The 25,458-nt window shown below is 43.6% G+C and overlaps 1 protein-coding gene across 6 annotated transcripts in view; it reads right to left on the reverse strand.

Annotated features, from left to right (window-relative positions):
- Positions 1-6,378: 6,378 nt before the first annotated feature.
- Positions 6,379-25,458, reverse strand: part of Kdm5c (lysine demethylase 5C) — a 40,291-nt gene continuing 21,211 nt past the window's right edge. Inside the window, exons 11-26 of one of the 6 annotated variants that reach the window (XM_027432184.2) lie at positions 23,249-23,430; positions 23,003-23,165; positions 17,729-17,848; positions 17,427-17,621; positions 13,833-14,014; positions 13,638-13,762; positions 13,344-13,491; positions 12,548-12,653; positions 11,629-11,987; positions 10,851-10,989; positions 10,188-10,367; positions 9,889-10,026; positions 9,130-9,711; positions 8,788-8,857; positions 8,443-8,642; positions 6,379-8,192 (exon numbers count right to left, since the gene is read on the reverse strand). In XM_027432184.2, coding sequence (XP_027287985.1) covers positions 7,827-8,192; positions 8,443-8,642; positions 8,788-8,857; positions 9,130-9,711; positions 9,889-10,026; positions 10,188-10,367; positions 10,851-10,989; positions 11,629-11,987; positions 12,548-12,653; positions 13,344-13,491; positions 13,638-13,762; positions 13,833-14,014; positions 17,427-17,621; positions 17,729-17,848; positions 23,003-23,165; positions 23,249-23,430 — 3,255 coding nt within the window. In that variant the 3' untranslated portion in view covers positions 6,379-7,826. Of the gene's footprint in view, positions 8,193-8,442; positions 8,643-8,778; positions 8,858-9,129; positions 9,712-9,888; positions 10,027-10,187; positions 10,368-10,850; positions 10,990-11,628; positions 11,988-12,547; positions 12,654-13,343; positions 13,492-13,637; positions 13,763-13,832; positions 14,015-17,426; positions 17,622-17,728; positions 17,849-23,002; positions 23,166-23,248; positions 23,431-25,458 lie in introns of those variants that run through there. The other 5 variants (XM_027432180.1, XM_027432182.1, XM_027432183.1 and 2 more) reach the window with 5 other exon arrangements.

Raw genomic sequence — 25,458 nt, forward strand, 5'->3', positions numbered from 1 at the left:
TAAGAGCACTTATTGCTCTTGCAGAGGACTTGGCTTCATTTCCCAGCACCCATATGATGACAGCTTACAATTGTCCAACTGTCTGTAACAATGCTTGTAAAATGAAGTTAAGATGCCAGAACTTGTGTGGGACAACATAGAGAAATGCAAATGTTTAAGGCAAAAGAATCTTAAGAGTTGATTAACCATAGTAAATCATTCAACTTATATTAACATTCCTTTCACAAGAACTGTGAAAAATACATTACGAAGCATAGCTGTAATGCTTCGTAGTCATTTTCCTCTCCTTCCTGAGGATAAATTCAGACATTACAGTGTCCCCTGAAATTAGGTATGCCCAGTGTCTGACTTCCTAAAAACCTCTCACTTGGTCATTTCCACTTTTGAAGGATAGGATGTAGATGATAAAGACTACAATGCCATGCATGCTTTTAAGATTTCAGTGAAGACTGTAGGATCACCTCCAGAAACAGGTTGTTTGGTTTCTATAATGGGTAGCAGAGCCATGCAGTAACCAGAATTTATTAACCTGTATAGATCTGTAGTAATGGTTTAGTATGGTTTTCCTAGCACCAAAACTGATAGTAGCCTAAGAAGTAAGTCCTACTTGTGCTAATCTCTGATAGCCCAGACTATCATTTTGGTTCACCAGTTAGGGTGGGATCAGATTATACATGAATGTACTGAGTCATTTTATTGGCCCAGGAGATTTTTCCAGTTTCTGAATACATTATTTAAATGCACACAATATACATGACATAAAGAAGGGCCATGCTGCCGGGCATTGATGGCACACGCCTTTAACCCCAGCACTCAGGAGGCAGAGGCAGGCGGATCTCTGTGAGTTCGAGGCCAGCCTGGTCTCCAGTGCGAGTGCCAGGATGGGCTCCAAAGCTACAGAGAAACCCTGTCTTGAAAAACCAAAAAAAAAAAAAAAAAAAAAAGGGCCATGCTAAGAAAGTGGTATGGTCATTTGTAGGTTGCTCATGTCCCAGTGGTTGGGGCCCTACATCCATGCACATCTAGGCAGCATTAATCGCACTCAAAAGTGTTTTGTTGTTTTTTAAAGACAGGGCTTGAGAAATGGCTCAGCAGTTAAGAGCACTTACTACTCTTACAGAGGACCTGGGTTTGATTCTCAGCATTCACACAGTGGCTCACAACCATCTGTAGCTCCAGTTCCAGAGGATCAGGTGGCTTTCTGATCTCCAAGGGCTCTTGCACACATGTGGTGCACATACATACACTAAAGCACACACATACACATAAAAAAAGATGTGAAGCTTGGAGGTGGATATATTAGGGGAAGTTTGAGGGGGTAGTGGAGGTGGATATAATCAAAGTATATTGCATACATTTATGAAATTCTCAGAATAAAATACTGTATTTTAAAAAACAAATACAGGGGTAGGTTGGGGGTGGGGGAGGAGGGATGGGGTGAGGGGAGGGAGAAGGGATTGACATGTGAAACAAGCTTGTTCCTAACTTGAACTAATAAAAAAAAAATTAAAAAAAAAAAACAAATACAAGGGGCATGGCAGAAGAACAAGCAGTGAGTTGAAAGATCAGACTAAGAATTTCTGGGAATTAGCAAAAAATAATAAAGAGATACAACATTTAAAATTGATTTTATTACATCTATTTATGTGTGTGCACACACACGGAGACCAGGACAACTTGCATGAGTTGATTCTCTCTTACCACGTGGATCCCTGGAATTGAAATCAGGTTACCTGGCCTGAGAAGCGTTTTTTACCTCTTGGGCCATCTCACTGGCCCAAGGTACAACATATTTATAAGACAAAACAAAAATGGAGGATAAAACTGCAAGTGACAAGATCTCAGAAGCAAAGAAAAATAAAAATAGAAAAGGAGATGTATTTTTTGAATGAATGTCTAAGCGTATGACATCAAACAATAATCTCTGTTACCTGTTCCACCAGGGCCACTAAATTATGCACAGTTTTGGAAGCTCACACCTACTACATTGTCATCCTTTTCTCACTTGTGAAAAGGTCATCCAAGTCCTCTTGGGGGTCCCTCAAGACCAGACAACTAAGGGATACAATATTCAAGCTTGGCTTATAGATGCTCTGCTCAACTTGCTGGCATGTGCCAGAAATGGCTAATTTCAGAGTTACAGTTCCACTTTGGGTTGACTCTGAAGAAAAGCGAGAAGGAAATCCTCCCAGTAGGAAAAATAGCATCATATAAATGATCAAAAGCTTAGAGTTGTCAGCTGATTCGTGTCTGCTGATACAGTCAAGGATTTGGAAAGAACAAGACTGAAATGCTGAAAAGACATGAGGAAAAAGGCCCATGTAGACGGCTGTCCATCTTGGAATGGGCACACCACGTAAGAATTTTCATGACCCAAACAAACAAGCACCACTACTGAGGAAGATCTCAGGAGAGATATTCCATTCTATGGATGTGGCCAATCTCTATACTGCCACCTTTATCCTTACCAACAGGCTCCTGAACAAAGTGGCAGGCATGAGTTCTAAGGGCTGCTCTGAAGGCCAATCTGGTTGGTTAGTTATTGCTGAATGTTCACCATGCCAAAAGAATTCTAAGCCCTTTGTCTTGAATGGTAACTGATTACACAGACACTACAAGAAGCCACTGTCCTCTGGCAGGAAACGGTAGAAAAAAAAAATTCTCAGTTGCAAACATGTACTACTTCTTACGAAAAAGGAAGCACAGAAGGTGGGGACCAAGAGCCCAGAAAGCAAAGCCTGGAGGACAAAAACTCATCTCTGGGTCTTGGAATCAAATGAAGGAACTTCATTTGTCCCATTGAATTTGACTTGTTACTGCTTCCAATTGCCACATATCTTTTGCCCTTTTTGAACTGGAATGCCTGAATATGCCTTTCCCACCATTACATATTAGGAAGTGTTAAGGATGGGGAACTTGTTTGTAAGTTTCAGTTCTGCCCACAGAGAAAAACAGTACTTGAGATTATGACCAAAGCAAGTCACTCATATTTAGTACTTTAGGGGTGATGCTGTAATGGGATGCAACTTAAGGAATTAATGTATTTTATATATGGAAGAGATATGAATAAGTACCAGAGAATGAACCATGGTGATTCAGCTCCAAGATGGCCCCTCAATGAATGCCACTGTCTAGCATTTAGTCCTAATTCCTTCCTTCTGAATATATTCTAGACCTTTCCTCCTTCTCCCTCCTAATGGCTTCTAACGAATACTGTCAATTGCAAAAATCAATGCAATGTCACTTCTGGAATTAGATTTTATGATAGACTCCTGCCCATCTTAATTGGTCTCATGAAGCAAGCTGTCATGCTGTGAGCTGTCCTGTGAAAAGATCCACTCCCATGCAAGGAACTAAGTGAACCCTGTCCAACAGCCAGTAGGAAACTGAATCCTGTCAGCAGCCAATGACAACTTCTAAGTAGATTTTTTCCCCTGTAAGCCTGGAGATGACTGAGGTGCTGACACCTTGATTGATGCCTGTGAATGACCCTAATAAACACAGCTAAATTGTACCCAGATTTCTAACCCAAGGATATATGAGCCAAATGTTGCTTTATGGTAGCTTTGGCTTTTTGTTTTTGAGACAGGGTCCTACTGTACAACTCAGCCTAGCTTCAGACTTGGAATCTTCCTGCTTCTACCTCTAAAGATTTGGCTTTAGAGATATGTGCCAGCCAAGCTATTGTCTTACAGCAATGCACACCTAACAGACAAGCACAGGAATTATTCAGAACTTTAGCCGTATAGGCTTCTACCTAACAAGTCAACATTGCTGGGTTCCAAGTTTACTAACAGTAAATTTCCATTATGAACAAATATCCTGGTGGTACGCCAATTACTTAGAGCCTTTGTGATATGAAGAATAGAGCTTTTAATTTACAGAATTAAGAATCACAATCCTAGCCAGACAGAGATGGCACACGCCTTTAATTCCAGTACTTGGGAGGCAGAGGCAAATGGATCTCTGTTTGAGGCTAGGCTGGCCTACAGAGCAAGTTCCAGGACAGCCAACACTATTACACAGTGAAACCCTGTCTCAAAAAAACAAAAGAGGTTAAAAAAAAAAAAAGAAAGAAAAAGAAAGAAAGAAAGAAAAGGAAAAGAAAAAAAAGAATCACAATCCTGTTGGGTTTTGCCTGAGCCCAACCTATTCTCCTAGGTGTCTACACTTTCTGTACTTACTAAGAACTTTGCCAAGTATCTTACATGGAGAATGACAGCCAGGATTTAAGTGCTCCCGGGGCAAAGACTCTCTCTGCTTTGCTTGTCTTGCTACTGTAATTTCTGGTCTTCTAGGACACATGATTAATGCTTATCCTTCAGGGCTCTGATGACCATGGCCCAGACCCAGACCCCACTTCCAGAGTGTCATCCTGGACCAGTGAATTTCATACAGTACAGAAAGAACAGAATTCACATGCAGTGTAGGGTTGTAACTGTTGCTTGTAGTTGTGTCTTTCTGAATTGACTATGCAAAACTCCCACCCTCACTTCCAGCCTTGAAGTAAGTATCAGTGACCTCAGGCTTCTTGCTTAGTTCCTCCAGAACTCTCAATATAGGAAGTTTCAGGCAGGAGGGGAGACACATTAAATGCAGTGTTTTGGCCAAAATTTAAGGCACAGCGGAGGCACTAAAAAGCTAGAGGAGGGAAGAAATGGACAGTTGGGACGAGAGGCATTTAGATGCTGGATGTGGTGGTGCACACCTTTAATCCCAGTACTCAGGAGGCAGATCTCTGTGAGTTTGAGGCCAGCCTAGTCTACAGAGCTAGTTCCAGGATGGTAAGGGCTACACAGAGAGACCTGTCTCAAAGAGGGGGGGGGGGGGGAGGGAAAGAGGAATCTGTCTGTAGTAGCAGCAGTACCTCTTTCCATCCCCTGCATACTCAGGTGCTATCCTGACAGGAGTGGAACTGTCTGGTAGGCTGTAGCAGCAAGGTAGTATCTGTAAACTAAATGACTCTGAGGTAAAAATTTCCCACTCATTTGGTGCTTTCTTGAGGGAGGAGGGAAACAATTGAGAAAATGCCCCCATCAGATTGGTCTTTAGGCAAGCCCATGGTGCATTTCCTTGATTGATGACTGATATTAGAGGGACCAGCTCACTGTGGGCTGTGCCATCACTGGGCTGGTGGTTCTAGGTGCTATATGAAAGCAGGCTGAGCAAGCCAGTAAGTAGCACTCCTCTATGGCTTCTGTGTCGGTTTCTGCCTACTTCCCTGGATGATGGACTACATGCTGTAAGATGAAATAAATAAACCCTTTCTTCCCCAAGCTGCTTTTGGTTGAGGTGTTTTATCACAGCAATAGAAACCCTAACTAAGTCAGTTCTGCATCAATGATGGCTACATGTACACTATCAAAGGGGTAAAAAGTATATGAGAGGGATAAGGCAGCAAGTGCCAAGCTGAGAAAGGCTGTCTGATAATTGGTAAGCAATAGATCCATACCACAAAGGACCCCCTACCTTAGCCTAGGAGCTGCTATGGGTTGTAGGCACTATCTTTTCCTCTTTTGGCTGCTGCTTCTAGTGCCTGGATGCTTGGAGTAGAATGGGAGTGAAATGTCAAGATCCAGTTCCTTTGGGTACTTGTCCCAGGTGTCTCTTCTCTTACCTCTAACTCTCACTGGAAACCAGGATTAATTCCAATGAGTGGGCAAAGGCCAATCTTTTCCCTTTGGTCACAATTTAGGATTGAAAATGGACCCAGGGCAGGGATATTTACTGTTCACTGGTATTTACTTTTCAACATAGACTAAAAGACTGGATGAGGCAGGTCTAAGCCATGCGCCCACCAGAGAGCCACCAAAAGAGGGTGAGGTATCTCCTAACACTAGATTTTTAGCAACCGGAAATCCTAGAAAGGGGAGAGATGGAGCAAAATGGTCCTTCTGAACATATAAATGAGGAAGGGCAAAGTAAGAGTGCTGGTGTGCTGCGCTCCTGAGCTCGGGATCAAGATTTGACTTTAGCCTCTAACACCTTATACAACCTTAAGAGGAAAAAATCTTGGACAAGTCAGAGATGCCTGGAAGCTAGCTAGTGAGTCAGCGCCTCCAAGCTTTTGCTTCCTCCTCTATTCCCTAGGTAAACTCTCAACAAAGAACACTCAGAACCACAAAGAATGCTTCTTGGTCTTTGGAGGGTTATGGTCCCTTTATAAATATGATGCAACCTCGTGGGTCTCATCTGGGAGGAAATGCATACAGATACCCACAAAAATCATGTATAAACACACTTCAGGAGGGCAGCTCCTACTCAAGCACAGTCCCTTCATCTTTCAGGTTCAGAGGGGTGAAAATCTAACTACTGTAGGACTATTAGTAGGCTTGAAGCTACTATGCCAAGTCAAAGAAGCCAGACACAAAAGGATCATATATTGTACAGTTTCATTTATATAAAATGTCCAGAAGAGACAAATGGGAATGGGGAGGGAACACCTACGAAATGTGGGGTTTCTTCTAAGGGTCATAAAAACATTCTAAAATTTCTTTTGCAATGAAGGTTCATTCAGTGACTGAAATATACTAAAAGCCACTGAATTGTATACTGAATTGGATGAATTGGATGGTACCCAAATTTTATCTCAATAGAGCAGTTTAACAGTAACACAGAAATTACAAATTAACCACACATTCATTAGGGGCAGAAAGAAACTAACAGAGAAACATCAAGGATGGTCTAACTCAACAAATTACATATTTAAAACAGCTCAACTTTATAGCATGGAAACTATACTTCAATAAAGCCACGAAGAAAAAGTGGATAATAGGAAAATAAGAGCACAAAGTTAGGGGAAGCTGTTGTGCAAACTCCCAAAAGGGACCAGTGCCCACCAGTTTGAAGACAGGGAAATGGCTTGGGGGAGGAGCAGGATTTCTTTTCCAAGGTTAGAGAGAAGCTGGTAAGTTCAGATTCAGAGCCCTAACTCCCTGGACTCGGCCCTGGCACTACCACTAGCACTGTAGCTGTTCCATTAACAGGCGAGGGAAGGTTCTACTCTCCTTTTGAAGAGAAATGCACTTCAGAAACATGTTTCCAAAAAACATTCCTAAGGGTTTTATTTCTAACAAGGAAAATAATAAAATAAAATTAAAATAGGCTTTAGTTGGAACAAAGTTTCTTGTTTCGCTTTTTTTCTCCTTTTGAACAAATTAATTACACACCAACAATCTTCTTTTATTACAGCATGAACCCAGGAGGAGGAGACAGGGGAGGATGGGCAGGAAGGGTTGAGGTGGGTGTGTGGACAAGCACCAAAAGCCTTCAGACCATAGGCAGCCCTATTCAACCCCAACAAAATTCATTTAAAATAAAAAAGTGAGGACAGCCATGTGAAGTTTCCTCCTCCTGGGTGGGACAGTAAGGGAAAAGATGGAGAGGGGGAAGGAAGTAAAAAGGAGGCGGGAGGCAAAAATGTGTGTGGGTGGGTGGGAGGTTAGTGTAGCATGACCTGACCCAGGGCCAGAACTGGGGAGAAGGGAGAGGTCCCCCCAGTTTGTATGTGCCCTGGATTTGTCTCTGGAATGGTGCTGGCCTAGCCCCAGTCGACCCCCTGCCCACCTGTCTATCTGCCTCTGGTGTCTGGGAATGCTGGTTAGAGGTTACCAGGGACGCAGGACTCCAGGGGCCGGCCCCCAGGAGCTGAGGTCTGAACAATACCTTGGAGTCAGAATATAAAAGTCACGGTCTTGGGGATGGTGGTGAGGGGGGAGTCTCTCCACCTACCCGCCCACCTCCAAGAAGCAGGCTTGATGGTCAGAAAGGATCCTTGAGTTCAAGGAAGGATCTTTGTTGGGGGTCTGTGCTAGGCTCAGCCACTGTCACAATTGTTGCCGAGGTGGCTGCTGTGGGCAGGACATCAACAGCCGGGAAGTCAGAGCAGAGAAAGGGGCTGAGGTGTCTGAACCAGCCTCTAACACTGGTTCTAAGCCATCCTGGTCCTCCTGGGTGCTGGGGCTGCCATTGGTGGGGAAGGGTACAGGAGGGACCTCACCCCCAGTCTCCTCCTCCAGCTCCTCTTCCTCCTGGACTTCCTCAGCTTCTGGTTCTGAGCTTCGCACCCTCTTTGGCTCTAGCTCCTCTCGGGCTGCATCGTCAGCCTCCCCACCCCGATCCACCTTCCTTCGCCGCCTTCTCTCTAGGGCTCGGCCTCGTGTCCGATTCCCATGGCGCTCTGCCTTCTCCAGCTGTGAACACAGAAGGCAAAAAGACAGTTTTTTAAGTAAGGCCTGGTGTCATGTGACTGTAATCCCAGCACTTGCAAGGCTAAGGCAGGAAGACCACCATGAGTTCAAGGCCATCCTGGACTATATAGCAAGTTACCAGGACAGTAAGGGCTACATAATACCATCCTATCCAGCCTCTCTCTCCCGAAAGACAAGCACAGGCCTGAGAGTTCCCTGCCTACTTGGTCATGTCAATGAATCCTCTCCTTACCTCCAAAAGTGTGTGGACCCTCTCCAAGTCTGGTGGCTGCCCAGCCTGCAGCAGCTGCCAGATGCTATGATTCTCATCTAGGGTCACCTCAAGCAGATCCCCCTCCATCATAAGTTCCTCCAGTGGTGCTCGGGTTGCCTCAGGCAGTTCCAACACAGGGCCAGTCAACTGTGGTAATAGTGAGGAGAGTAGCTCCAGATCTAGAAGTTGTGGGAATAGACTGGATTAGAGGCTGTCCTTGGTCTTATCCTAGACCACTATAACAGAGCTGAGGACATCAGGGGCCACACTGGTAATATCCATTCAACATCCCACTCACACTACAGCTAGACCTACCTCTCTTACCTGAGCCCTCCTCTGTGGCTACCTTTTCAGGACTGGTCACACTGTCCCCATTCTCCAACAGCCCCTGGACCTATCAAATATCAAGATCAGGAAAAGGCAGGGGGTAACTGAACTGAAGAGCCAGGCCCTACTCTTCCTTCACCCACGCCAAACCTGAAAGACTACCTCCTGGAGGAAGGGCAAACATGGGGTACCAGCAGAGAGCAGGGTCTAGGAATAAAGGATGGAACAAAAAGGCAGGGCCAAAGGAGAGGTAAAACTGGAGCACAGGGAGAGAGCTGGAGCCTATGTACAGGTTAAGGGACAGAAATTTGAGGTTAAGAGCTAGGCTAAGAAGCTCACCTTAGGTATATGGCCAGCGCCCTCTCCAGCATCTGAAGAGTAAGCAAGGGATTCCTCAGGCTTGGATTCAGCCTGTAGCCGTTGGCGGAGTTCAGCCAGCCGTCCCAACAGAGCAGTCACTTCCTCAGAGGCCAAAACCTGTCTGGCACGGCCTTGCCAGCTGATGGCTCTCTCTGTGAGACACTGTAGAGCCTCACCCTCAGGCAGCCGCACAGGCAGTCTCTGTAGGGCTACCAGCAGTGCCAGGATGGTTTCCAAGCGTGGGCGCCGTGAGCGCATACACAGAGGGCACAAGAATTTGGTGTCCCATTCCCACCAGGCCAGCAGTGGGGATGAGGTAAAACCGGGCCTCTGGGAGCTGAGGAGGCGGGGCACTGTCACACACCGCCCATGGAACCAGTCCTGACACAGGTCACACTGCAGAGCCCCCACCCCAGCTGGCACTTGCCCACACACGCAGATAGAGGCTGTAGAGGAGGCTGTGGTCAATGATGCGAGTGGACTTGGCTTGGCTGAGTTGGTGCGACGAAGCTGCAGGATCCCTTCCTTCTCCTTCTGCTCCCCCTCTTTGAAGGCCACGATCTGCCGTGCCCAAGAAAGGGGAAGAATGGAAACAACCTGATTCCTTCGTTTTCTCACCTCAACACCCCACTCCCAAACCAGGAAAACTGAGCTCAAGGAGCAAGTGGTCTGCCCATGGTCACGAGGTTCAGACAATCATCACCAGGCTCTTTACCCATCTGTATCTAAGCTTCTTACCACAGAGCCTGGGTCCCTGAGGTCCTGCGCAGACAGCCCCAACAGCTCTGTGTCAGATTTGTACAACCCCAGCTCCTTCTCCATCCACCGGCTGCGTTTGGTGCTGTCTGAGCCGGCGTCTGCACACGGGCAGAGCACCTGAGGCAGGCAGACAGAGGCAAATGACCAGGCTTCCCTACCTCCCATATCTTCTCCTCCCCTCTCCCATGCCCCCTCAAGAACTTTTACTCTCATATAAACTACCTTGAAACAGCCAATCCAGGCAAAAAGAGGATGCAGGTAAAAGTACTAGGCCTCACCTCCAATAATGTGTAGCAGGAGTTCTTCTTGAGGAAGGTCTTGGAGGCCTTCTCTCTCCAGGAGTGTGCTGTCAGTACCTGCAGCTCTAGCTGTCTCAGTTCCTCTAGCCCCACGGGGAGGTCCCGACCCACAGCTACCAGGCCCTCCAAGTCATCCAAGCAGGGGTAGTGGTCACCATTCTAAGCACAGGTGAGAGAGAAAGGCAAGACGAACTTGCAATTATCTACTAATTCTCCATGTCTGGCCTGAGCTGGGAAGATGGTCTGTCCTCACAGTCTCAAAACACAAACTGATACTATCCTCAGGAATACCTTCTGCCACACACGACACCTGCATTTACCGACTGGCTCTGTCAGAGCAGCCAGTCAATCTTCAGGTACAGTGGACCAGCTATGCTTTTGTGGTCTTCCTTTTCTATCTACCGCCATGTAGGTCCTTTTCCATTCTCATGTTCTACCATCCTTACCCTGACCGGAACCCCACTTCCTTCCAGCCAGCCTCCTAAGTCCCTCTCTCATGAACATTACTCTAGAAACACATTTTGCCTCCTCACAATATGTGGTACCTCATTCCTCTCTCTATGTATGCAAACACAGCACAACCCTATATATGATCTCTTCCAGCTACATGGAAGGTCTAGGTGTGGATGGGGAGGTTCTTACTTGGATCTCATCCACATCAGCAATCCATGCCCGGGCCTTAGCAAGAGCCTCCTTGAGAGACTGGATATTGGGCAGGTGAACAGGGATGTTTTCTGCTTCATGGATTATGGCCTCAAGTGTGGCTGGTGGATGCTTCTGCCTAAAAACAACAACAAAAGAAGGGGCTGGGGGGAGCAGGCTGGTTTGGCATAGCCTATGGATCAGAGCCCAGTCTGATCAGTAGCTATGTACAGCTGAGGCTCTTGTTGTTTTCTCTTGTTATATTTCTGTGATTTTATGTTGGTAAAGATGGTTGCCAGGTTCTGCTTTCTTCAGATTGCATGTACCCATATATCCTCCACCATAGCTCTCGCACCTGTTTGCCACTGGCAGCCTACTAGAAGCTCACATACTAACTACTGCATATCCTGTGGCTGAAGCCTGTCAGACACACGTGTGTGTCTTCTGTTTACTTATATCCATTTACTTACTTGTTTTCTGTGCTTCTGAGCATATATACATGAGCACGCACGCACGCACGCACGCACGCACGCACGCGAGCATGCGCACACACCCTATTTTCTGTTTTTCCATCAGCCTACCTCTGCCTCTATGTATACAGACTTAAAAAGAAAAAAACAAAAACAAAAAAATGAGACAAGAACAAAAGAGCAGAGAAGCTCAATATACCTATACAGGGATAGGTGTGATACTCAAGGCCACCCATAGCTATTCTCTTCCACTTCTCCACTAAATTTTGAAGGTAAAGAATGGCAGGGAGGGGAAGGGCTGGACTTACCTGGCCTCCAAGCAGAGGTGGGCTTTCTCTTCCCAGCGTTCAGCGATGGTCAGCAGCTCCTGAAGCTCTGCCTGGGCCTTATCCACAGCAGGGCTAGGGGCTACATTGGCGCCCGCAACTAACAGTCCCCGCATGGTGGCCAGGGTACCCCTTCGGGCAGAGGGAGCCAGCGTGCGTTTTACCTCATCCAGCCACCGCGCCTGTTCCACCTGCCGCTGGAGCTGCTGGGCTTCAGGTACCTCAACCCCCAGCTGCTGCCCTCTCTCCAACAGGGACTGCAGCAGCCCTGGACTGGAGGGCTGGGAGACCAGGGCCTCACGGGCCTCAGACTGGTAGGCTTCCACCTGTTCCAGAATACCCTACCAAAATACAGGATGAAGAACAAATCCTTCAGTTGAGGCCACTTAAGAGGTCCCACTACATATTCTTGCTCCAGTACCTCCCAACTCAACCTTCTGAGAAAAGGAAATCTACCATGGACTGAACTCTAAAACAATAGTTCCCTGCAACATTTGACTGCTCATTATGATGCCCTGGGGAATGTATTCAAAATGTACATTCCTAGGCAGTTTTATACATGATTGACAAAAATTTGTACTTTTACTTTATCTTTACATGGGATTCTGTTCTCAAAGCACTAAGAGATCCTCTACCCTAAGAAGTACTGTGCCCTCATGCTCACTTTGGGGTCCCGTCTTCTCCATTCTTTTATTTTTATAAACTTCATTCATTGTTTCAGGCCCAACAAGCACCCTTATAACCTCCTGTTTTATGCCCTTGAGCAAACACTGTCTTCACTCAGCATCTTGTACTCACATCCCTGTTCCCTGTCCCAAGTCCCAAATCTAAACACTTGCTCATACTTCCCACTATTTTCTCACACATGCACTCTGTCTTACCTAAGCCCACCTCTCCTCACCTTGACATCCCCAATCTGGTGCATGGCACAAGGCAGGTTGTTCATCTGGCTCAGAAAAGCCCGTAGCTCTGCCAGGGTCATCTGTAGACCAGCCACCCTGTCGGGGCTATGGAGTTTCATGTGTGAGATTTCAGATTCAAACCCAGGTCCCTCCTTCCATTTGTGCCAAAGCCATTCCTCATCGTATCTGTTCTACTTTGATCTTGTACCTCAATGTTCCCACAATTGCCCGGGCTACAGGGAGAGTTTTTAAATCTAAGATAGTCATAGGATGAAGGGATAGAAGGAGAGAGGGAAACAGTTGGAGGTGAAGGAGCTTATAAACTAACCGATGGTAACAGAAGCCAGACTTTACATTTACCACTGACCGGCTGACCGGCATGGAGTCAGAGATAGAACCAGGGCCTCATATACTAGATAAGCATTAAGTTACACTGCCAACCCTTACACTTTACAATCCACCCTCTATTGCAACTATGTTCAGGTTTTCTTGTTTGTGTCCTATTCTACTCCCTAAACCTTCCACACTCTTCCCTGCCCACAAAATCCCTCAACCTACCTCTCAAATCTTCTAGACACTGATAAAACAAACACTTCTAAGTTCTTATTGCTAAGGCTCTCCTCCACGAAAAGTTGCCTGTCTCCCTCGCACTCTGTGGTACTTCTCAGGCCGTCTCCCACTTGGCAATCTCCTGTTAATGTTCCATGGACCCAACTATATTCAGAACCCACCCATTGTGACATACTTTTCAGTAGCAGCAACCTATCTGTGCTGCAACACCTCACACCAACATACCCAGCTTCCTGGCCACTGACCAGTCCCAGAGCCCGGGACACACAAGCCTCTGCCTCACTCAGGCAGTTCTTCAGTCGCTGTAGTAGCTCACTGTTAGGAAACCTTCGCTCACGGGCCTCAGATTCTAGTGCTCTCAGTTCTTCAAGGCCTGGAGGAAGAATGAGAGCAACAAGGAATAAGCAGTATTATGTAAAGGCAGAGGGAAAAGCCAGGAATATAGAAGAAAAGAGAATAGAACTTGGCTGTAGAGTCCCTCCAACCCCATCCTCATTGCCCTACCCCGCAATCACTCACTGCGCTTGCGCCCATCTTCCACCTCCAGGGCCACTCGTACTTTGTTAGCCCAGGTATCAAAGGACTCAGCTCGAACTTTCAGTTTATGCAGCATGGCAGGGAGTTCATCCAAGGTGTATCGATACCTGGGAAAGCACCAGAATTTTAGCCCAAGTTTGCATTCTCCTACTTCCTTCAGGTAGGCCCTAGACTTACCGAAGGTACTGCCGGCTACTGGAGCACTTGCAGAGGTCATTGATGTGAGAAAGGCAGACAAGGCCGTCTGGACAGTCATAGCAAGCCAGAGCAGATAGGAAACATGTGGTCTTGCACTTTATGCACTGACGTTCGTCATCTGGAAGCAGCTCAAAAGCCTCTCGTTCAGCCTCGGTGATACCCTGGGGGCATTCAACCCATACATTATTCAGAATGAAGACAGGGCGGTAGAAAGCCCCCATCTCAGCTATTACAGAAGAACTTAAATCTATGATGATGGTCATGGAGATTGGAAGATCAAACTTCACATCGCATCTGCCTAGTCCACAATCTCACGGCAAGGGTTCTGATGGACCACAATCGATCAGATCAATGTGGACTTCAGGATAAAAAAAATTATAAAGAGAAAAGCTTGTAATTCAGCATTCGGAAGGATTACTGTGAATTTAGTGCCAGCTAGCTATCGTCTCATCAAACTAAGGACAATCGAGATGACTCAGCAGGTAAAGAGGCACTTGTTACACAAGCCTGGCAATGTGAGTTCAATTCCTAGAACCCACATTTTTAGGGAAAAGGAGAAAACAGATTCCCAAAAGTTGTCCTTTGACCTCCACAGGCTCACCACTGCGCATGCACCCACCCAATAATGAAAAAAAAAAAATTAAAACAAAAATAAAAAAGATTAGAATGAGAATAAAGGGCCTATAAGTGAGAGATAAAGAATGTGGACCTAAGCACAGAGAGATGGAAATATAAGGTCTGCCCTAGGAAACAATGCTGGCTTCAGTCACTCACCTTTCACTATGTTCCAGACACTACTGCTTAGCAAATGGAAACACTGCACCAATAGAGCTTATAGAAACATAACTGAATGTTTTGTTTTGGCTTTTATTTAAAAAAAAAAAGCAATCCATGCCTAAAATGAAGAAACGCCAAATATGCAAATAGGTTGGAGTCACTGAAAGACAACAATTATGAGCAATTTTAGGAATTTTAAGAAGAAATGCTGGCTCCAATAGTTCTGCCTTACAACTTTAAAAACAAACTGTTGCTAATGGGGCTGTGATTATCCTTTCATCATGAGAAAATTATTTAAATCTTTCTGGGTCTGTTTGCTTCTCTTGTCAGCAGTAACTATCATCCTTGCTCAATTGTTCTAAGTATTTCAATTAAGGACTTAATTAAGCCAAGTGTTGGTGGTGCATGCCTTTGATCACAGCACTCGGGAGGCAGAGGCAGATGGATCTCTGTGAGTTCGAGACCAGCCTGGTCTCCAGAGTAAGTGCCAGGACAGCCTCCAAAGCCACAGAGAAACACCAAACAAACAAAAAAACACTATGAATTAAGAAGTAGTCAACAAATATTAGCTCTAGTTTTTAGGTAAGAATATGCATCTCATCAGCACATCTCATTTTACTAAAGGATAACAGAGAAAGCCAGGAGCTTGTCAAAGTGAGGATTTGACTGCAGACAATTCTGAATCGAAAGCTAGAGAATGCTGGAAGGGTGAAGCCCTTAGATTTCTTCAGACCACAGACATGTACACATACTAAGTCATCTCCATAGAAATACTCAAAAACACATATCTTACAGATATCAAGATTAGGATGTCCAGAACTCATCTCTGAGCTAAGTGCCAAATGTACAAAATTCTGTGCAAATGGGAAGGTAGTTCTCTTTTCTTCCAACTTTGATTTTGTTTCTTTTCATACTGTGGCATAGAATGGGGCCATCATTTAATAACACAGAGAGTAAGTACATGATAAAAGCCAAGAGATTTACCAACTAATACAACAAATGAGAGAAGCCCCAGACTTCCAACATTACTATAGCTAACACTCACAGCAAAGTTATGAGTGTGTATCTATGTGTATATGTTTTACGACAACCCTTGCTATGTATGTAGCCTGGGCTGGTTTGAAACTTAGGGCAATCCTGTTCTCCCTGCTTGCTAAATGCAGAGATTATAGGCATGCACTACCACAGTCAGCCTGTATATGAACTTTAAACTAAAAATGCATTACTCCAGAAAACAGGCCTCTCAGGGTCCCTTAGGGCCAGCATTCCTTTGTAATCTTTTCTTTCTTTTGCAATGCTGGGGATGAAATCAGTACCTTGGTACATGCTGGTTAGCACTCTGTAGGAGTTTATAATACTAAACCTCCTACATCATCTCATGGAGGATCCTCATTACAGCAGTTCCCTAACCAGGCAGGTGTAGCAAAAGCCACTCAGCCACACACAACTGACACATGCTTAGGGAAAATCTATTGAAGTAGGCTCACTTTCTACTAGATAACATTATTTTACCCAAGTTGATGGAGCATTGGAAATTAAGAAAACAGCTGAGGATGCTGGAGAGATGGCTCAGCAGTTAAGAGCACTTAACTGTTGCAGAGAACCTGGGTTCAGTTCCCACCCACATGGCAGCTCATAACTGTCTGTAACTTCAGTTCCTGGGGATCTAATACCCCTCTTTGGCTTCCATGGATACTGCATACACATATGTGCAGGCAAAATACCCATACACATAAAAAATAAATAGACCCCTCCCCACTTTTGAGACAGGATCTTACTATGTAGCCTTGGCTGTCCTGGAACTCACTATATAGATCAGGCTGTTCTCACATTCATAGAGATCTGCCTGCCTCTGCCGCTGGAATGCTGGAATTAAAGGAGTGCACCATTATACTCAGTCATAAATAAATTATAACAACAATAGCAAAACATCTTTTAAAAGAAATTCAAGAAAATAGCTAGGTATGGTGGAGTATACCTATTCATCTCAGGGCTCAGGAGACTGTGAAAAAGGATCAAAATCCCATCTCAGTAAGTAAATAAAATAGAATTTCCTAAGAAACATCTCATACTTCATTTTCTTCATGCCTTAATACTACTAACATTAATACTTAATACTACTAACATTAGCAATGTAAGGGCAATAATAGATTCTTTTACAGACATCAATTCACTCAAGCTTTACAACTACCATTACAAACACAAGCTTAAGCTGGGTGTGGTGGTCCATGCTTTTGATCCCAGCACCTGGGAAGCAGAGGCAGGCAAATTTCTGGGTTAGAGTACAGCCTGGTTTACAGAGCAAGTTCTAGGACAGCCAGGGCTGTTACACAAAGTCTGTCTTGAAAACAAACAAAATCAAGATTAGGAATTTATTACCATTTTACAGGGTGGGAAAGTTAGACTATCACTTACATTTTAAGCAACAACTGGGGTTGGGGGGGGGGGTCATGTGCCTGTCTACTTTAGTGGGTCATTTGCATAAGGGTAATAGCTGCTATAACCATAGCCTACAATTATTGAACGAAAGTATCTGTAGTTCACTTAGCTATCTAAAAAAGACAATCAGAATTCCATTTTTCAGATGAGGGAGTTTACCCTCAGTGAAATAAACTGACCTGTGTAAGGTTGCCAGGCACTGAAGCACTGACAATAGAATGTGGTTTTCAATTCAGGTGTACCTAGCTCTTTTTACTACACTCTAAGAATAAAAGCTACATCTATCCCTGGAAGTTACCCTGGTCTTCCCAAACCTTTACCAAGCTAGGATGCCTGATCAAAAGTACCACCACTCACTTTTTCCAGTAGAGCCTTTCGTAGACGCCGCTCCTCCTGCACCATAATGAACATTTCTTTGTGTACAGCTGCTGCTAGGTTCAGATCCAGCTTCTCAGGGCAGGCAGCCATCTTGCAAATAAGCTCCTCATGAGAAAAGACACAGTATCTTCGTAGCCGGCGGTAGTGCTCAATGCACTGGCGCCCAGCAGGCAGCTGTGGACAGGTTCAAAATTGAACTTGTTCAAGCCTGAAGGGAGCAGTGCCTTGGCTTCCCCACAACCTTTCTGCTTCTCCTACCAACTGCCACACTCCAGACTCACCCAGTCAGCAGTACAAAAGTTGACTGCCTCAGCAAAGTTGTAGCCTTGGTTGAAACCACTGTGGTAAGCACGAGGAAAAGTGATGACGAATTCTCCTGCACACTGGTTTGTTCGAACAACCTAAGGGGGGTAAAAAAGGCTAAGACCATTGAGATAATCAAGGCTTTCCAGTTGTCAGCAACCTGACCTAAAGCAGGGTCCTAAAGGAGACAAAGGAAAGCTTCAGGGAACTGAGTACAACAAAAGAATCCCAGGCCTCTGTTCTGAAAGGTGATTGACGTCACGAGAGAGGAAACATATGCATCAAATCACTTCAACTTTCCTGTTACCATTTTAATAAAATTATACACATCACTTTGTACTAAGATGAACATGATTTGGGCTAGAGAGATGGCTTGGTGGTTAAGAGCACTACTGTCCTTCCAGAAGACCTCAGTTCAATTCCCAGCACCCGCATGGCAGCTCACAACTGTCTGTAACTCCAAGACCTGACACCCTCACAGACATACATGCAGGCAAAATGGCAATGCACATAAAATAAGAATAAATAAATTTTAAAAAGATGACCATGATTTCACATTAATATTCATTTGTTTTATCATCAAATGATTTTATGATACCAGTCACAAAATCAAGTGCTGTTATTCTCTTTCCCAGGGTCCATGTTTATCTCTTCTGATTATCTGAATATTAGCCTTAACCATTCTAAATAATATGGATCTGAGCCAGGCAGTGGTGGCACACGCCTTTAATCCCAATATCAGGACAGCCAGGGCTACACAGAGAAACCGTTTCAAAGTAATAATAATAGTATGGATCTGGACTATAATAAAAGTAGCATTGTCAGCCAGGCATAGTGGCATTTGAGTTTAATCCTGCCTTAAAAAAACAACAACAAAAACTAGCATTGTCTGGCTAGAAAGATGGCTCAACAGTTAAGAATGTGGGCTGCTCTTGCAGAGGGGTTGAGTTGGATTCCCAACACCCACAAGTGGTGGCTCATAACCGCCAATAAGTCCAGCTCCAGAGGACAGCATCCACTTTCTCAACTGGCTTAGTTTTCTATACATAAACTAACTCGAGCCCCAACTTTTTGGTGGAAGTCCAAACACCCTTTCCTATACATTTTTTTACCTTTCTGTAAGTCTCTCAGCTTTGTTTTCTTTGGGGGGAGGGGTGCTTTTGGATATGGGGTTATTACTACATATGTAGCCTAGCTAGCCTTGAACTCACAATCCTGCTTCAGTCACTCCAGTGCTGGGACTATAGGTGTGTGAACACATCCAGCCTCAAGCAGACTTATCTTTCTCACGAGCACAGTAACATGAGATCTCATCATTCTACACAAAATAGCATGTCATTTTAAAACAATTGTCCATTTCTGGAATTTCTTACTAAATATTTTTGAACTGCAATTGACCATGGATAACTAAAACCACAGAAAACAAAATAATTGATATTTGAAGGAATTATGTTTTGAAGGAATTATGTTTCCCTCCCTGCCTAGCCTATTTCTCCAAGTTGCTTTCTTACTATTTGGTTCCATTTTTTTCTAGGGTTTTTGTTTCATTTTGATTACTGGATAATCTTTGGTTGCCTACTTATTTTTAAGAGACAAAAAAAAAATGCTGAATGGAAGCTCCAAGAATAAATAAATAAATAAATAAATAAATAAATAAATGTCATAGGTGACATTTATCAACTTGTAAGCTTCACTGGAGGATGAATGATCCGGCTAAACTATTTAGTTTAGGAAATTCTAGGTTTTTTTTTTTTTTTCCTCTCTCTTCTTATACTAGTCAGATTCTCAAATTCCCCTTCCCCCTAAAAAATACTCACACTTTCTGTCTGCAGTAAAAAATACTCATACTTTCTGTTTGTATATGAGTTTTTCATACATACATACACACACACACACACACCAATTTTTAAAATGTCAATTCAAAAAAAAATTATCATTGTTTCCTGTTTTCTCCACCTCTATGATTTATCTTTTAAAATTCCTTTTTGTCATTTTACTGGGCTTCAATAAGGAGAAGTAGCCATTTATATGTTGACTTCTTTCTTTCTTCCACACCCCCCAACCAGGGTTTCTCTGTGTAGTCCTGGCTGGCCTTGAACTCACAGAGATCAACCTGCCTCTGCCTCCTGAGTGCTGTCATTAAAGGTAGGAGCCACCACCACCAGCTGTTTAATTTGTTTCTTTAACCAAGAAGTTTCACAAAATTTTACAGATGAACATTCAATGCTAGCCACCATGAAGTAAAAGGAGTAAGTGCCAGGATAAGAACCACAGTCTCCCAGAAAAGCACATTTTCTTTGTTTGTTATTATTTGTTAACTTGGTGCTAGCTATTAAAGCCATGACCTCTGAGCTATATATACAGTTCATTAACCTGCTAATACATACCAAGAAACTAGTTTGTTTCAGCCCAGTAATTCCTCTGCTAAGATTACATAATTTGAGGCGTATCAACATCTATTATAAATCTTCTGGGGCTGGAGAGATGGCTCAGAGGTTAGGAGCACTGACTGCTCTTCCAGGGGTCTTGAGTTCAGTTCCCAGGAACCACATGGTGGCTCACAACCATCCATTATGAGATCTGGTGTGCAGATATACATGGAAGCAGAATGTTGTATACATAATAAATAAATAAAATATTTAAAAGAAAATAAATAAATCTTCCCATTATTAGTGTATCACCATATTTTTTTCTTAAAGCAGTAAGTCTTGAAACATTTCTTGCTCTTATTATTACTATTGCTTCCACCAACAATCACCAGAATTTTTTTTTTAACTTTATTTCATGTGCATTGGCATCAGAGCCCCTGGAACTGGAATTAGACACTTGTGAGCTGCCATGTGACTGCTGGGAATTGAACCCGTGTCCTCTGGAAGTGCAGTTAGTGCTCTTAACTGCTGAGCCATCTCTCCAACCCTCCAGAAATGTTTTGTAAATAAATGGAGATCCAACTCTGACCATGGCATGCCTCACCCAAACTCCTCTGGAATAAATGCCAAGATTACATGGATAAAGAAGCCAGGAGTCTGGCAGGCAAATTCTTAATCTCTTATCAAGGACTGTGCATTGGGCACTTAAAGTTCATCTTTTTTTTTTTTTGGTTTTCCGAGACAGGGTTTCCCTGTGGCTTTGGAGGCTGTCCTGGAACTAGCTCTTGTAGATCAGGCTAGTCTCGAATTCACAGTGATCCACCTGCCTCTGCCTCCCAAGTGCTGGGATTAAAGGCGTGCGCCACCACCGCCCGGCTAAAGTTCATCTTTAAAATTGTTGTGAAACTTCTTGTTTAAGGAAACAAATTAAACATATAAATACTTTTACAAACCTGATCCAATTACTCCAGTCCTAAATGACCCAGTCTGGTGTTCTATGATGTCTCTCGATTTAATTGTTTACTGTTCTCTGTCTTCCACTCATGGGTACACACCCAAGGCAGGAATTGCTTTATTGACCATCAGGGTGGTGACCAGTGCCCTTGCACACAGAAACAACTTCAGCAATATCTGTTGAACAATCTATTCCCAGACTCTCTAATTTCATGGATGGAAAAGCCAAGTTCCAGAGAAGCCCCAGACAGCAGACCCAGGAAAATAATGTTCCTGATTTCCTTTTAAGCCCATTTTGCCAGTATTATTTTACAGTTTCCTATGTGGTGGTTTAAAAAAAAAATTGATCCAGATGTGGTGGTACATGCCTACAATCCCAGTATCTAGAGGCTGAGGTAGGAGAATCGCAAGTTTGAGGACAGCCTGAGCTATCTAACAAGTTTAAGGCTAGCCTGGGCTATTACACACTGCAGTACTCTCTCGACAACAAAATGAACAACAAGAACCAGTCATTCTAGTCTACAGCTATTAAAAAAGAGTAATATGATTCTTTTCTTCTACCGAGTGGGTTCTGGGAATCAAACTCAGGTCTCTAGGCTGGGTAAGACCCATTAAGCCATCTCACTGGCCCAAAAAAAGAGAAGTATGAATAAAAAACAACAAAAATTTAAACCCAAAGAGTGAAGTGATTATTAATGGGCTATAAAAAGAATGAAGTTCAGATACATGCTGCAACATGGATGAACCTTGAAAACCCAGAGAGAAGCCTACCATGAAAGACCAAACAGTATTCTACTTGTATGAGCTAGCAAGAAAGGTAAATCTAGAACCAGAAAATAAACTGAATGGATGCCTAGTCCTATAAGTTAGAATGGAGAGAGACTGTAAATGAGTATGAAGTATTTTTTTTGGGGGGGGGGATGGCAAAATGTTTTACAATTGGATTACAGTGACAACAGCAAACTTCTTAGGGACACCTAAATTATATAACTAAAATGGGTGAATTTTATAGAGAATGTAAACCATATTGCAATAAAGCTGTTTTAAAAAAAAGGCAATGGCAGTCATAAAACCACACTAGAGCAGCACTGTCCAAGAGAAATATACCAGGCACAAAGGTGCTTAGAAAAAACATGTTCTTCCTTTCCTGGTACTGAGTACTAGAGAATGCTAGTACTTGTGAATGCTAGACAAATGTTCTACCAAGCTGCAGGCCTTGAACTTAGTATCCTCTTGACTCAGTTTCTCAAACAGCTCAGATTATAGGGTACAGAACATAAAGCCCGGCCACTTGAAAATTCTTTAGTAGCCACATTAAAAAAGTAAAAAGAAACAGGTAAAATAACTTTTTTTATTTAACAAACCAGAATGTTGTCATCACATTGGGTAGGTGTTATATAAAAGTATTCATGACATACTTTACATTCTTTGTTTAATACTATGTCTTGAATTCCAATATCCATTTTATACTCAGTACATTTTATGTGGGATGAGACATATTTGAAATGCTCAGTGGCCACACATGGCTAACGACTATCAAATATAACAAATGTTTAGAAATATAACAAATGTATACACTGAATGCATGTGGTACAAATACAGACACTCAGACACACACATACACACATAAAAATGAATAAAATTAAAAAGAAAAGCAAGACTTTCCTTCCTCTATTTCCCTTTTCCACTAGCTGGAACCTAGATATGATAATAAGGTATCCCTCAAACACATGGCCCAGAGAACTCTACCACATTGTATATTTAATCAACCATGAGGACCACGGATCTCAGAGTAATCAGACCTACAGCCCGATCAAAGAACAGAAATAAGAAAAAGTAGTGATAAACCCCAAGTGAAGACTACAAATACTACCACAAAAATCATCAGTACATCATTCCTATCCCTTGCTTATGTTTCTGGGTACTTACCGGCACACCATGGGACATGAGGGTGTTAGGATTCATGAGGGTAACAAGTTGGTGAAGGAGATCAGGCTGGCTATCAAAAAGCTCAGGTGTCAGCTTCTTCATCACTTCTTCCAAGTGCTCTGCTGCAAGTGATGGGACCCCATACCAGGTTTTTGGCTCACCCCTGCTCAAGTTAAAAGGGGATACACAATGGTCATATATACAGTTATGTAGAGAGCCTCCCCAGCACACCATGGCCCCACTCACCAGTGGAGGTAGTTAATGGAGTAACTCCAGTGATCCTCAATATGCCAGCAAAAAGCTGAGAAGACCATGCCCACATAGAGCCAGGGTACCTTCATGCCAGATATATCTGCATTGATGTGGCACAATACAGACTGCTCTAATACAGGCATCACATTCAGGTTCCAACCACTTGTAGCGTACTCCTGCCAGATCAAGCATTTGTACAGAAGGATGAGATTATGCTAAAGAATTGAAATTTTCTCCCCGGTACTGAGGATTGAACCTTGGGCCTCACAAATTCGAGGCAATGTTCTACCACTATAGCCTGAGTGTTTTCTATTTTTATTTTGAGATAGGTTCTCATTAGTTGCCCTGGCAGGCCTTGAGCTTGTGATCTTCTTCCTTCAATCTCCTGCTCAGATTATAGACCTAAATTACCAAGACTAGCATTTTGGTTTTATTTACTGTGTGTGTGTGTGTGTGTGTGTGTGTGTGTGTGTGTGTGTGTGTGTGTGTGTGTGTGTGTGTGTGTGTGTGTGTGTGTGTGTGTGTATTTACAGTGTATTGTATGTTTTTGTGGGTGCACAAGTATGAACATACATGTGGAGGCCCGAGGTCAACATCAAGTATCTTCCTCTATTACTCTTCATGTTATTTTTTGAGACAGGATCTCTCACTGATCCCAGAGGTCACCAATTAGCTAAAATGATTCCGCTGATCTCCCTGTCTCTGTCCACCTTCCCTCAGCACTAGAGTAATAGAGACAAGCTACCATACCTGGCTTCTTTATGTGGTTGCCAGACATCCAAACTTGGGTCCTCACGCTTGTATAGCACTCACTTAATCAACTAAGCCATCTCCTCAGCCCCATTTCTTAAAATTTAAGACAGCATCTCATTCTGTAATCCAGACAAGCATCAAAGTCCTAACAGTGTCTGAGCCTTATAAGGGCTGAGAGTGAGTGATCACACTCAACAAGAACTTAAATTTTAAGTTATTTGTTTTTGTATAAGGTTTGGAATCATACCTAAAAATGTATGAGTCTTCTACACTTCTTCCCCCAAAATGCACACATGCAAAATTTCAATTGAAATCACTTTAATTTCAGGAGGATTATGTATATGTATCCACCATAAGGCCTGCTCTGCCAACTGGTTTTCAACAAAAGTCCTAGGGACATGATGTGACACATACCTATTAATGCTAGCAATTGGGAGGTTGAAACAAGAGGGTCACAAATCTGGGGCTAGCCTGGGCCACATTGCAATATCGTGTCAAAAAATAAAATGAAATTGGGCATGACAGTACATGCTTAATCCTAGCACTCAGTAGGCAGAGGAAGACAGACCTCTGTAAATTTAATCCCAGTCTGGTCTACATAGTGAGTTCTAGGCCAGCCAGGGAGACATAGTGAAGCCTGGTCTCTTTAACACAACAAGCCAGGCATTGGTGGCGCACGCCTTTAATCCCAGCACTTGGGAGGCAGAGGCAGGTGGATCTCTGTGAGTTCGAGACCAGCCTGGTCTACAAGAGCTAGTTCCAGGATAGCCTCCAAAAGCCACAGAGAAACCCTGTCTCAAAAAACCACAACAAATAAACAAAGCAAAAGAACACATACTAGAGAAAGGGTAGTCTTTCTAATAAAAGATACTACATAAATTGAATAGCTATATGCAAAAGAAAAACTAGGCCCCCATCTCATTTTTAACTCTAAACAGATTAAAACTTCAATGTAAGACTTAAAATTATGAATCTATGAGACAAAAATGTGGAAAATGCTACAGGACATTGAAATGAGCAACAGTTTCTTGTACAAAAGTTCAGAAGCGCTGGGCGTTGGTGGCACATGCCTTTAATCCCAGCACTAGGGAGGCAGAGGCAGGCGAATCTCTGAGAGTTCAAGGCCAGCCTGGTCTCCAGAGTGAGTGCCAGGATAGGCTCCAAAGCTCCAAAGCTCTCAGAAGCACAAGAAACAACAACAGAAAGATAAATGTCCCTGCAACAAACTAAAAAGCTTATGTATAGCAAAGGAAACAAAGGCAAGGTAGGTAGAGACACATGCTTGCAATCCCAGCACTCAGAAGGCTAAGAAGAAAGAAGACAGACTGCCACAAGTTTAACAGGAGTTGAGAACCAGGCCAGGGCTACATAGCAAGACCCTATGCACCCTCCCCCGCCAAAAGCCAAAACTAAACAACAATAACAACAAAAAAAAACAATAAAAGGACACA

Source organism: Cricetulus griseus, chromosome X, assembly GCF_003668045.3.
Source record: "Cricetulus griseus strain 17A/GY chromosome X, alternate assembly CriGri-PICRH-1.0, whole genome shotgun sequence".
Lineage (NCBI taxonomy): Eukaryota > Metazoa > Chordata > Mammalia > Rodentia > Cricetidae > Cricetulus > Cricetulus griseus.